This window comes from Haplochromis burtoni, unplaced genomic scaffold, assembly GCF_018398535.1.
Source record: "Haplochromis burtoni strain Fernald_Lab_line unplaced genomic scaffold, NCSU_Asbu1 Contig_26, whole genome shotgun sequence".
Classification (NCBI taxonomy): Eukaryota; Metazoa; Chordata; class Actinopteri; order Cichliformes; family Cichlidae; genus Haplochromis; species Haplochromis burtoni.
Genome location: NW_024582387.1, coordinates 14,548 through 28,909, shown reverse-complemented (window position 1 = coordinate 28,909; position 14,362 = coordinate 14,548). Strand labels below are relative to the sequence as shown.

The 14,362-nt window shown below is 39.6% G+C and overlaps 1 protein-coding gene across 1 annotated transcript in view; it reads left to right on the top strand.

Annotated features, from left to right (window-relative positions):
* Positions 1-14,362, top strand: part of stab1 (stabilin 1) — a 59,272-nt gene that overhangs the window by 31,548 nt on the left and 13,362 nt on the right. The window contains exons 17-27 of the mRNA XM_042219028.1: positions 254-334; positions 453-582; positions 1,755-1,822; positions 7,409-7,501; positions 7,891-7,977; positions 8,057-8,168; positions 9,538-9,724; positions 10,981-11,074; positions 11,851-12,009; positions 12,276-12,364; positions 13,815-13,980. Of these exons, the coding sequence (XP_042074962.1) occupies positions 254-334; positions 453-582; positions 1,755-1,822; positions 7,409-7,501; positions 7,891-7,977; positions 8,057-8,168; positions 9,538-9,724; positions 10,981-11,074; positions 11,851-12,009; positions 12,276-12,364; positions 13,815-13,980 (1,266 nt within the window). The remainder of the gene's footprint in view (positions 1-253; positions 335-452; positions 583-1,754; positions 1,823-7,408; positions 7,502-7,890; positions 7,978-8,056; positions 8,169-9,537; positions 9,725-10,980; positions 11,075-11,850; positions 12,010-12,275; positions 12,365-13,814; positions 13,981-14,362) is intronic.

Sequence of the window (14,362 nt, the reverse complement as noted above, 5' to 3'; positions counted from 1 at the left end):
ATGAAAGGAAATAGAAAGGAAATAAAGAAAAGTCAGACATGTAACCTTTTAATTTTATCAGATGAGTTATTCAGATATCTTTTTAATCACATTTCTGCTTCTAAAAGTGTAAACTCCTCACATTTATTGACCCATTCCTCAAGCACCGCAAGTTTAGCCACACTACTGATCAGGGCACTAAAAATATAAACGTCATTAGATATTCTTTGTTCACGGTTGAAAAATCACGGTCATGATTTTTTTCTGTCTCTAGCTGACAGTTGATGATCTGAGCACACTCTCTCGGATTCAGACGATGGCAAATCAGATGGTCAAAATCGCTGCATCTGAGGACGTAAGTATAGTTCATTGGTACTTAAAAATGCATGTCACAGTTTAATTCCTACCATATGTAGGACACACATTAGCAGATGACTTAAACACTACCTGTCCTCTACTTCTCTGTCCTGCAGGGCGGGATCGTATTGGGTGAGAAGAGCATCCGTTTGATGAGCACCAACATCGTGGCATCCAATGGAATCATACATATGATTGATGGGCTGCTGTACCCGCCCTCCATCCTTCCCATCATGCCTCACCGCTGTGACATGACACATACTAGCAAGCACACACGCACACACACACACGCACACACACACACAGACACACACACACACACACACACACACACACACACACACACACACACACACACACACACACAGAGTCTGAATCAGTTTAGTTCTGGGGGCGAGGGGTAATTAAAAAGGGTGTCAGTAGATTCTAAAGATGTTAGCACATGTGTTACAGCAACGCTTTCACTATCCATCAGTTTTTCTATATTGGTTCTTTCTTTCACACAGTGTAACTCCTAACCTTTTGCCTTGAGTCTGGTTGACAGTTTGCAGATGTAAATGAATATCAGAACTGAAATAGTTGGGGTCACTACTGCTGCATGTCATTGTTTTTTAAACTGCGATGAAGGAGAAACAACAATGGTCCTGACTTTGAAGAGCATTTTTGCCTGTTTTTTGGAGATGAAGCCATAATTGAAAAGATTCTCTCAATGACATTTTTGTCTGTTTATAATACTTTACATTAAATTTTTAATGGCAGGTCATCTCCTGTAGAAATGGAAATATCATAGAGCTGGGCGATATGACCTCAAACCAAAATCACAATTAACATTTGACCTTAATTTTGGTTAAAGAATAATCATGATTACACACTTGAATAAAGGAAGGCACACACATATACAATGAGGGAAAAAGTTATTCGATCCTCTGCTGAATTTGTAAGTTTGATCAAGTTCAAAGAAATGAACAGTCTCAGTCTGGAGAGAGACAGTATATCAGCCAAAAGACATACAAAATACATAAAATAAAACCTATAAATAGATTTTTGTGTCACTTACTGGAGTAAGTATTTGATCCCCAAACAAAACATGACTTAGTGCTTGGTGGAGAAACCTTTGCAGTAAGACGTTTATTGTAGTTAATCACCAGGTTTGCACACCTCTCAGGAGAGTTTTTTATTATGTTGATTACAGGTTCTAAATGTGGGCTTTTATTCATTTCCTATTAATTTCCCAGCTCTAATCATAGCCTTTCTTTCAGCAGGTTTGCCGTTTTCAGTAGAGCAGGATTAACTCTTTTAGTGCATGTTTATGTGTTTGAATCAATGGATTTAAAAAAACAACAGGCAACAACAAAAAAATCCAATCATGACACGTATTACCACCTCCCTCAAATATTAAAGTTGAATTTTTGTGTGTTTTCAGGGTCCTTGTGTTCACTGCAGTTACCTCTCTGCGACCCAGTGTCCAGAAGGCAGCACCGAGCTGGTAAAATGCATTCTGTTCTCTTCTATTTTATATATTGTTATTACTCTACATCAAAGATAACCCTAGCTTTCAGGGGTCTGAAAAGTAAAGCGGATATCTATCTGCCTTAAACCTGCATTCTTCCTAGTCTCCTGCAGAGGGTGACTCATGCAGGGGTGACTCCTCTTGTTAAAAGAATGAAGTCTGGTTGTATAAAGTCTAAGGTGGTGGTTCTCAGTCTTTTTGTGGTGTGTCTCACGTCCTGTAGTCATTGGTTATTTAATCATCTACAGTGAAAAGTGTCATATTGACACCTCTTGTTCATCATATCTGGCTTGAGGTGTCAAAAACAGTGGCGCTTTACACTACATTCAGTCATTCACCCATTCCCACACAGGCAATGGCAAGCTACTTTGTAGCCACAGCTGCCCTGGGGTGCACTGACAGAGGCGAGGCTGCCGGCGCCAGCGGGCCCTCTGACCACCACCAGTAGGCAAACATGGGGTTAATATCTTGCCCAAGGATATTTGGCATGTAGCCTGTAGATGCTTACATTATTTTACTTCACACAAGGAAACAATTATTTCACAAAAACTACCAGGTTGAAAGTTATTACCCCCCTCCAATGCTAGTAGTCAGTTTTGTATCCGTTTTTGCTCAGTAACAGTCTGCAGTTGCTGGTTTCATTCTTCTTTGGTGAATCGCTCAAGCTCCTCTTGATTTGATGGTCTTCCGGCATAGAGCTTCAGTTACCCCCCACAGATTTCAGTGGATTCAAGTCAAGGCTTTAACCCTTTAAAGCCTATCGTTTTGCGTAACTATGTTTAAATCCCTGTAGAACCGGAACCACGTAAGCTAGCGCAATAATTTTTATTTTTGCATATGAAACCGGAGTTATACTTACATCTTATGCCATCAGCTTGTCCACACATAGCTTTGCAAAAGCTGCATAAAAAGCGCTTGCAGGAACAAAAACATAATATTCCAGAAATATACTTTGCCGATCTGATCAGCTGTTCATAACACTTCCCACATTGAAATCGATGTCAGCGCGAACGATGGCATGTCCGCCATTACCTGCCCGAAACCGAAAGTGACGTCATTTTCGCGGAAAATATAGTTTTTTACTTGTAGCCCTTAGAAGCTGGTGTTTTTATAAGTCATGTTTGACTTTATGCTTTTCTGAATAGTTTCTGTGATGCTTAGAACTCAAATTGCACTGCCTAAAATAGTTTATTTTGCACATGCTGTTTTCTTTGCAAATTTGCATCATAAGATTGTTTTTTGTTTTTTCTGCAGTATATAAAAATTGCTGTATCTCAAAAATAAAACTATGAAGATACTCAAAATAAATCCTATTGTTGTAAACTATTTTTTGCAACTTTTTTGTATTTAAAGTTTTGAGGGATAAACCTCTTAAATTTCTCCAAGTAGAAATATATGTATAAAAAACCAAAAACGATTTTCAATTTTTTGTAGTTTATTGCATTTTTTTCAATTTATGTTGTTACTATGGACTTAATGCATACATATTATTAAAATTTGGGCTATAACAGTTGTATTGATGTATAGCAACTTGAAATGCTCCCTAAAATGGCACTACAGCATGTAAAAATATAAAGTAAGCTCTAGCGGCCTTGGTTCTATGGTAGGTCTTAAAGGGTTAATGCTTGTCAATAACATTCACTGTGGTCATCTGGAGGTAAGCGACGATCCAGACCCAATTTTGCTCGTGACTGCTTGAGATTTCACATATCCTTCTTTCTTCATGGTTTCTTCCACCTTGACAAGATTCCCAGTTCAAGACACTCTGAAGTGTCCCCCCAGCATAACACTCCCACCACTGTGTTTCACTGTGGGGATGGTGTTCTTTGTTTTGTACGCCTGTTCCTTCTTTCTCCAAACATAAGCAGCATCTCTGTGGCCAAAGAGTCCTAATTTTATCTCATCTGATCAAAGGACGCACTTTCAGCATGTATGCTCTTTCTCTAGGTTGTCCTTAGCATACTTCAGGCTGGTTTGAAGGTCTTTCCTGCAGGAATGGAGTTTTTCTTAGTCTGCAACTTCACAGTCCATTTCTGTGCAGGGTCCAAGTGATCATCTTTTTTGAGACTACACTTCCTGACTTGACTAAGTCATTAATTTGTGTCTTGGCAGTTGTTCTGAATGTTAGGTTTATATTGTTGGATTGTCATTTATGCTTAGAAATGTATATATGCTTAGAGTTATATGATCAATTGCATATTGATAGGATGTCTGATCCTTAGCAATCTGCTAAGACTCTGTGTGCCTTCCAGAGTGTTCTGGCATACACACACATCCTAAGGTCACGAGAGAGGTCGTACCTTCTCTAACTGATTTATGGTATAGGAGGACACCTACTCTGTATCTGTTTTAGTATAAGAGCCTTTGTTTAGGTGGACTGCTGGACTCCTGGCACCAGCAGGTCTGGGGAGTCTTCACAGGGTCACATTTTGTACACACACACACACACACACACACACACACACACGTATACCTACACAACACACAGACACGGTACTCTTTGTTCACATGTCATGACCTGTGTAAGACGTCATATGTTAATGAATCTATACATATTCATGTAACTATGGCATTATTTTTGTGCCACTATTCTGAGCGCACGTAAAAAAAATTTTGAGCACACGTAAAAAAAATGTGCAGGTGCAAGTGTTGCATTTTGAGGAGAAATTTATTTTGAGCGAAGAAAAGCTACATTTAAGTGAACAAAATTCATTGCTGCTGTAACAGCAGTCTGGCGAGGAAGGAGCGGCTAGCAGGTCCCGCGGGCATGTGGTGTGGAGGTTAGCCGGATAACTCGGAGCCGGTCAGTTAAATTAAACAACAGACCTTTATTCCTTGTCAGCAACATAAGACCATACAAGCCAGGTCTCCACGGCTCTACACTGTCCGTACATACATGTGCGGGGATCGGTAGTCGCTGCCGCCAGGCCGTTGCAATGGTGAGGTCTGTCTTGAGAGCAGAACACGAGCAGCATGTAATGGCTGCCACGCTATACTCACACACCCCCTAGGAGACTCCCCCCCCCCTAGTGGTGCTATAAAACAATAAGGGTTGTTACATCGCGTGCAAAAAATGGAGTTTGAAATATCACTCTTTCTGGGTCACAAAATAAACTTTTAAGATATTTTCATGCGAGAATGGTGCTGTGTAAACTTCTAATATCTGCTCGATTCATCAAGACATCACATATTTGCATAAGTGCTCTAACGTTTTCGGAGATGCCTGTTACCCACCAGCTGACCGGGTGGTCACTCGGGTTAAACATAATATATAAGGCTGAACTGACAAAAAAAATCATAGACTACACCACCAGGTATTATAGGAAAAACCATAAAGCCTTTGAACTAAAACAAACGCTGTTGTGACAGTGATGTACACTGTCTTGTTGGTATATATGCATGATTTGTATCACCTTAATGTTTCCCTCTCACCACATAACCAAACCGATATCATGACCAGCAGCTTTTACAGCTGTGGCTCCAGCAAACATCAGCTGATACTAGAAAGTAATATTAAATAAATTATAACAACAGCTGATCAAGCTTGAACATGCTGCTGTTGTTTAACGCAACATCCGCTGGTTTCCTCTTTCTGGCGCAAAGTGGGCGATAAACAAACAAGGGAGACGATCAACTGATCATTGATCAGTTTCATGATTGAAGTAGAAACGGGAGAGGGAGGGAGAGAGAGAATTAGAGAAGAAGAGGCAGCTGTGCAGCAACGTAAAGACAGAATAACTCCAGCTTTGTGTCTTTTTTTCATTCTAGCTGAAGTACGGGATGAATCGCGTTCCTTTTCCCCTCAATACGGATGTATTGTAATTGGTCCAGCCCAGAGTTGATCATGACCAATTGGCTAATCCACCACCTTTCATTGTTTATACCGTTACAAAAACAAACAAACATAAAAATGAAAAATCATCATCGGCCCACCGGGCAAATGTCCGGTATGCCCAATGGCGAGTCCAGCTATGCGGTCAGCTGGTGGGTAACGGGCATCTCCGAAAACGTTAGAGCACTTATGCAAATATGTGATGTCTTGATAAATCAAGCAGATATTTGAAGTTTACACAGCACCATTCTTGCATGAAAATATCTTAAAAATTTATTTTGTAACCCAGAAAGAGTAATATTTCAAACTCCGCCACTCTGTGTTGGGGCTCAAGAGTTGGGAGTTCGTCTTGTAATCGGAAGGTTGCCGGTTCGAGCCCTCTGTCAGTGCTCCCCAGGGCGGCTGTGGCTACAATGTAGCTTGCCATCACCAGTGTGTGAATGTGTGTGTGAATGGGTGGATGACTGAATGTGTAAAGCGCTATACAAATACAGGCCATTTACCAAATACAGGCCATTTCTGCGTTCCTCCGCCACTGCCTTGTTTGAGTTTTGGAAGAAATGGATTCTGGAATATTGCATTTTGTCATTTCGAGCTGATTGGAGACCAAAACAGCCAATCAGATTTTTTTGCATCCAAGTCTGTGATTGGCTGGTTTTGTGGCACGGTGAACAGAAAGAGTTGAACGCGCACGGGCAGAAATGTTGAGAGCGCAAGCAACACATTGCGAGCGAGCCCAAATACAAAAACTGAGCGAGAGGGGCTGCTATTGTGTGTGTGTGTATATGGATAATAGCAAACACTAAAATACATTTTTGCTCGCAGCAATGAATTTTGTTCACTCAAATTTAGCTTTTCTTCGCTCAAAATAAATTCCTCCTCAAAATGCAACAATTGCACCTGCAATTTTTGTTTTTACGTGCGCTCCAATTTTTGCGCGCGCTCAGAATAGTGGCACAAAAATAACACCATATGTAACCACAATAAAGAGCAGTGCTACGGGGGAGCTAACTGAGAGTGACTGGGGTTTGAGCGGAACGAACGGCGCTCATTAGAGTTCTCTCCCTCGTGCACGAGCAACACAAAGAGCTCTGGTGACTTGCGTCTTGCTTTTCCCATTGTAGTAGAATTGGCTTGGCGTTCCAGCAATAGGCCTGTGCTACACAGGCCTATTGCCTATTATGTGGCAGTCTTTGAATTTGTTTAAGATTTATTATTGCAGTTCTTGACACTTGGAAAAATCTTTTGCATGATGCTTTCTAGATGATAACCCTCAGTTTTAACTGGATTTTAAGCTTTGAGCACCACAAAGTTATAGCACAGCAGGGGCTTGTAAAAGAGCACTGGAGAAAACTTTGACAAAAACTTTAAAATTTCATATTGGGATTAATAATTTTATCCTCCGCAATAATTACTTTGTCTGGTTGCTTTTCTGCCTTGCAGTTTGCAGAGCTTAATGATTCGCTCTTCTGCTTTTGTGTTCACCTGATTCTGCCTAAAAAAATCAACCTGGTTTCAAGTGTTTGAAGTTCACAGAAACCATCAGTCGTGCCATGATTTGATGTTGAGAAACCCCTCTTTTCTTAGTTCTGATGCCATGCTTTTCACAGGGACACAATTTCGAATGCTCTGGGAATCTTTCCCAGCATCACTTTGGTCATTTTGCCAGCCAGTGCGGTTTTTTTTTAATGTGAACTAGTAGCAAAAAATCTATGCTTCTGTCTATTCAGGGTAGTCATCTGAGCGACTGCGAGTACGTCACATCTCCTCTCAGGCCATCGCTCAGCAAAGGCTGCGCCAAATACTGCAACACCACCAAACAGGTGAAAGAGGAACTGTTGCTTTATTTTTAACTTGATGCAGCTGAGTTATTATAGGCAATCATTTTTACATTTGCTTTTGTTTTATGTAATTTGTGATTTTTGTTTTGTCCGATCAGTTTAATTCTGCTTAGTTTCCTGTGTTTTATTAGTTTTTCATTTTAATTATGTGTGATATTTATCAGGATGTTCACAGTTGCTGAGCTGGATTGGAAGTGTTTTACTGACACACCTGATTGTCGTGTTTTGTCACTTCCAATTCCCCAGTGGTGGATTAGTCCTTATTGAAACATATATTTAATACATTTGAAAACATTTATTGGTTTTGTTCTGTAATGTGTGTGTGTGTGTGTGTGTGTGTGTGTGTGTGTGTGTGTGTGTGTGTTTCACAGGTAGCAAAGTGTTGTAAAGGTTTCTATGGTCCGGACTGTAAGCCCTGCATCGGAGGATTTCAGCATCCATGCTACGACAAAGGAACTGTAAGGAGGAACATTCAGGCAGCCTCGTCCCTCGGCTGATGTGTTTTAATTTTTAATTTTTTGCTTTGATTGCACACAGTGCTCTGATGGTATCCATGGTAATGGCTCATGTAGCTGTCAGGCAGGCTGGACGGGTATTGCCTGCCACATCTGCTCAGATCCAAACAAACATGGTGTGAACTGTGATGAAGGTAACGCCTCCTCTTAGCTGACAGCTTTTCACTATGTTCAATGAAATGTCCATTTCCAATTTGATGTATTTACATACAGAAATTATGCTTTTTAAATTTCGTTTTAGTTTTTTCTTTTAAGTTCAGTTTTGGTTCTGTTGGTTTTCAGAGCGACTTTGCTTGTTTCATTTTGAGTTTATTGTTTATTTAATGTTTATTTTTTCTGTAGTTCTTGTAAGTTTCTATATTGATTCTGGGTTTTTACCCCTCAGCTGTAAAAGGCTTATGGGGCATTATTGTCACCCTGCTGGGCGGGTGGATAGCATGGTCATGCACGTTTGGGAATGTGAGTTATTGTAAATGCTGTAAGTCGAGAACAAGGCAATGTAGGATTTTGAAATTTATACTGTAGGTCTGTCTACTAAAAATCTCAGATGTGTTCAAATTGCAGTGACCTCGAGTTCATGGGACCTTGAGGTCAAATTTTCTGAAAATCTTGTGATTCTCAATGAGGCAATGAAGGATTGTAAAATTTATACCATAGGTGTGTCTAATAGGAGGCTGAGGGATAGCACTGGCAGCAGCCATTATTTTTATTTCCTAAAATCAGCATGAATTATGTATTATCCTGAGAATAAAATGGCCTTTGGTATTCTGATTTTTTTATTGGTATTCAGAAAAGGTATTGCAATATCTTTCTTTTCTGAATACTAAGGGTCATTGAGTTGCAGACATGGCATCCTGTCTCGATAAATAAATTAAGCCTCCTGATGCTTGCTGAGTTGATAAATTTGAAGAAAGTAACAAAAGAACGAAGTATGAGCTCTACACAAGAGTGACTGAGCTCCTCAGCCTGTATATAAGCCCACAGACACCCTATGAAGGAAGCTCATTTCCTCTGCCTCTATCCTCAGACCTATTCTTTTGGTGAGGTTAGGAATGTAGAACAACCAGTAAACTGGCCTTCATGCTGAGCCCTTTGTTCACCACAGCAGACCAGTACAAGGTCCACATCACTGCACCAATCCTGACATGAATGGCCTTCTTAGAATTTTATTGTCGATCCATCCAACAGTGGTTGAGGCCCTTTACCCAGAACCACATAAATCACACTAATTTATGGACCTGCTAGAAGAAATGAGGCCAAAAATATGATTAATCTTTGGAAATCATATTTACAAATGCTTCATTTTTACCCTTATATCAACATCCAGTGTCCTGTTTTCTGAGGCTTAACTGGATTAATATTATTATAATAACTATTTAGTGGGAAAAACCTCTGTATATGGAAATAAAGTACTGTACAGAGGGTAATGGAGGTGCATTTTGTTTAAATTTTCAAACTAACTGACTGAAAATTATGACATAATGTGTATGTGCTTGTCTTTAGATTGCCGCTGTGTTCACGGAACGTGTGATAACCGACCAGGCAGCGCTGGTGTGTGTCGGAGAGGTTCTTGTTTGGAGGGATTCTCCGGGGACCTGTGTGACAAGACGGCCATGCCGTGCAACGCAGACGGACTGCTGCAGCATTGTCACATCCACGCATACTGTAATCAGACAGGACTGGCTATTACGTAAGAAAATACTAAACATAAAACCATTACTATAACTTGATGCTGAGAGATCGTTTTGTGTTGAGTCACTTTTTAGGTGTTGTAAATTTTTAGACAGCAAAAACTTTCTTGTTCTTGCCGTGGCTCCTGAGGTCTGTTTTTGGACATTTAATTAGCATTCTGGAGCCATCCCCGCTCGCTTACTCCTCAATGTCTGAAACAAACTGCACAAAACTCTTTGTAATCGGATGTATCCTCAGTTCTTCTTTGGACTACGTTTTCGGATTAAGGTACTTGTAATAATCAAGGATTAAAGACTTTGTACAATACCTGCAATTTTTAAGTTTCACTACTGGCCTGAAAAGGAGGATGCTTGATCAGATCTGGGATTTTTTGTGAAGTAGGCCAAGTTTTCATCAGAAATGCTATTCTAACTTGCGTTAGCATGACTGATCTTCTCGTGACAGATGGCATACTGTTGGCAGATGAAGCTATCAGACAGATAGACATTTGTGACAGTTTATTCATTGATATAGCTTTGTTGTGTTTGGCCCAGCATGAGAAAATTATCCTTTTTTTACCCCAGATCTCTCCATCCATCCATCCATCTATCCACCAGCCCACCCTGTTGAGTCCTTTGTATCCACCTGCTCCCAGGACACCAAGTGTTCTTGTGCCAGCCAACAGACATAAACTCTTCCACATGTCCTGCATGTGGAGGAGTTATGGCTCTACTCTGAGCGCCCCCTGAATAACTTAGGGCCTCATCCTATCTCTAAGTGGAGGCTTATTTTTCTCAAAAATGAATGAATGAAAAAATGAAGTTTGAACAACTGCACACCCTGGGTTTTGTGATGAGGAAACGTATAGCATTTCTTGTTGTTTTTTTATGTATATATAAAAGCTAAGTTTTACTTTGAGTTTTATAATAAAAAAAAAACAAAATCTAATGGGCGTTTAAGAAACTGCCCTGAAATTCATGTGGAAACGTTTAATCAAAAGCCATAATCAAGCCAAAATGTCTCTTCATCCATCATCTTATGATCAAATAACTGCCAAAGGTTTAAATGCTGGCGTGGTTAAAATGTTCTGGTTGTCCTGTACTGTTGTTTAAATAGATTTTTAGTAATTCCTTCAGCGATGTTCTGTGAAGAAATAAACAACAGGGATTTGTCACCTCTGTTATTGCATCACCTGTTGAGTTTGTTTAACTGTGTGTGTGTGTGTGTGTGTGTGTGTGTGTGTGTGTGTGTGTGTGTGTGTGTGTCTTACATAAGGTGTGTATGTAAGGATGGATATGAGGGTGACGGTCACTCCTGTACTGCCATCAACCCCTGTCTGAAGAGTAACCGAGGAGACTGCGACACCAATGTAAGATTATTTCTTTGTGTGTGTGTGCATGTGTGTCTTCAAAGCAGTGATAGGATTTAGGACAGAACCCCCCCGGAGTCTAGACGCTGATGGTGGTGAAGGAAGAAGCCTGAGGCTGTGAAACGGGGCTCTGACTGAGGTGTCTGTGGGTTGGGGATTGGGAGGAGGAGGGTTGAACGAATGAGGGTCTGTAGTACAACGGAGATTTGACACAAAAATGGAAGCTGATTGGCTCAAAGAATGTGGGCAAGAAGATAATTGGACTAGAGTAATGATGTCAATATTGAGATTGACAGTGTGGGAAATCTTTAGTGATGTAAAGAACAGAAAAGCAGCCGAACACCCAGGAAAGCAGACAGATGAGTGACTATAGAGCTTTCAAATTGAGTTTCATTTCAATAAAGCACACAAATCGATTTACTAATGTTTGCAACATTTCAACTTACTGCTTGTATATTTAATGAAGAAGAAAGAAAGAAGAAGAAAAAAGCATGTCTTATATTTCTTGATCGATACTGAAATGAACTGACTGAGCCTGTGTTTAAAAAATAGCTATCAACTAACTAACAACAACTATGAAAGCTTTTTGGGGATTATGCTCACATACTGTTTTGTCACATTTTTTTTTTTTTGTAAATCTGGCTTTATGTGTTGTTGTTCTGCTATATTTATTTAATGTGTGTGATTTTATTTAACTTTTCACCTTCAGTAATCATAAAGATAAGCTCATTCAGTGCAGTGTTCTTGTCTTTGTGACACATCCTCTTTCTCTGCAGGCTGAGTGTGTGTATGCGGGTCCAGGTAATGCTTCATGTGTGTGTGCTGAGGGCTGGACGGGTGATGGCAGAGTGTGTGTGGAGATCAACAACTGTCTGCTGGAGAGTCGAGGAAGCTGCAGCACCAACGCGGACTGTAAACACATCGGACCCGGACAGGTCGGTGCTTAAAATTTGTGATAGGATAAACTTTGAACTATGTTCATTGTGAATTTTCAGCTCCATATTTTGATTCTTGTACTCTGGTATAGAAGCTCAGTATAAATCCTGGGCCAAAACTAACCAGAGATCACTTGTATATATGCTGACCACATTATGTAAAAGTTGCAAATATGAGAATTCACCATTGTATATGCAAAAATAACTGGTTATTAACCAGCTGTCAGGCTGTTCTGTTTCTCATCTGACTGTTTCTCCATCTGCAGAGTGACTGTGTTTGTAAAACTGGATACATGGGCAATGGAAAGGTGTGTGTCCTCACCAACCCCTGCCTAAAAAAAACGGAGGCTGCCAAGCGATACACACACACACACACACACACACACACACACACACACACACACACACACACACACACACACACACACACACACACACACACACACACACATATATGAAGTAAGAATGACTAATTATACCATAGATCACAATTTCCCAACTTTTGGGTTAAATAAAGCATGTTGGTTTCGAATGAGATTGTAGTGTTATGTGATCAGCAGCACAAACACCATGTAGAGTGTAGCTCCAGTTCAGTGAGTCAGGAGGTGAAGCCTAGCAGACACTTACAGCTACAGTTGTCCAAGTCAGCACACCTGTTAGTCAAAACCTCTAACTTTTAAGCCAAATATATAAGATGTATAGTTATTATTAATGGGGAAAATTAGTTATAGAGCCTGGTACCATTGTAACAGGCATTAAATAGTTTTAATGCTGTAAAGTTGGGTATTTTAACATAGGAGTCTGACGGGACTGGCTTTGTTTTGGAGCCAGCCTCAAGCTTCAATTTAAGCCTTGGAGGTTAGCACTCAATAATGATAATTGTAGCTTTTCTCATTGATGGGTTACACTAACTCTGCATTCAGAAAAATGTATCAACAGTGTAAATCCATTAAGTTTAAAGGTAAAGATTCAGTCCCATCAATTAACGTTTGTATATAACTACAGAGGAACTCTACTTGCAGGGCAAATAAGGTGCAATTAGGAAAAAATATCTTAATGATGATCATTAAAACAAATTAGTTTGAAAAAATTAGGTAAAATAGCTAAAAGATTGTGAAACTTTTTTTTTATTAGCATAATGAGATTTGATCAGACATCAAGAAAGTATTTGAAGTCTTTGTCTGTTGGATGAATTTTATTAAATCTTTAGAGAGCTTGTGATTCTTTTCCCAACATGAAATTTTTTCCTTGTTTGGCATTTTGTATTGGGGATATGATGAGAGCAACCTTAGTGAGACCCATAGTCAGAGCAGCCACTTTCACCAGATGAATCAAATAATTACAGTTGATTCGAGGTCCTGATCTGTGTATGCTAACAAAGAAAGCATCCCTCTGTGTGTAGAAAAGCTGTTTATGGTCACACTTTGTAGAAAATAGTTCATACTTCTAGTCATTGAAGAGACCATAGTATTATTGCTTTTCTATTTTTAAAGTTTAAATCTTTATCCCTTGAGAGCATAGTAGGCATAAACCTTGTTTCTCTTTTCTGCCCTGCTTGTAGAACAGAATTACTGGGTCTGCATCACAAGTTAGTGAGGGTGGTCTCTGCCTACTGTAGCAGCTGCTCTTGGAAAACCTGAAAACTATTCTAATGCTTGTCAAACCTCATCTTTATTGATGTCGGAACTTTTCATTATGTTTGGTACAGGCGATGTCATCAACTGTTATCTCAAAGGAAATTCTTGCATGTAAAACAAAAAATTAGTTTGTGAGTACTTTGTGATGCCACAGTATTAATGATTTAGATTAGCATCCTATAATTCTCTCTCTCTCTTTCTCTGTGTGTGTGTGTGTTTTTTGTTTTTTGTATGTCAGGCAAAGTGTGAGAAGACAGATGGTGGAGGTCACACCTGTACCTGTCCTGACGGCTACGCTGGAGACGGAAACATTTGCTACGGATCATTACTTGACGTAAATACTTAGCTCATCATGATCCATTGTGGTTATATAAGTTGAACTCATTCACTTTCATGGTGAGCCAAATCAGTTTCACTATGTTAAGTGAAAATAAAATGAAAGACAGTCAAAGTGTGGAACTAATATCTTTTTCATAATCTGGATTGAAGGCCGTTTATATTTATTTACTGCAGGTGCTTTAATTTCATTTCAACCATACAACATTTTTCAGGTTACACTCAGATTTTATGCTTTAGGAAAAAAAAGCATACATGTGGCCAATGTGTAGCCGGTCCTCAGGCTGCAAAAGAAAAGGAAAAAAATGTAAATTATTTATTAGTTTATTTATTGCAGAAAAAATAAATTTAACATGAGCACTCAGAGAACACGAGCAAGG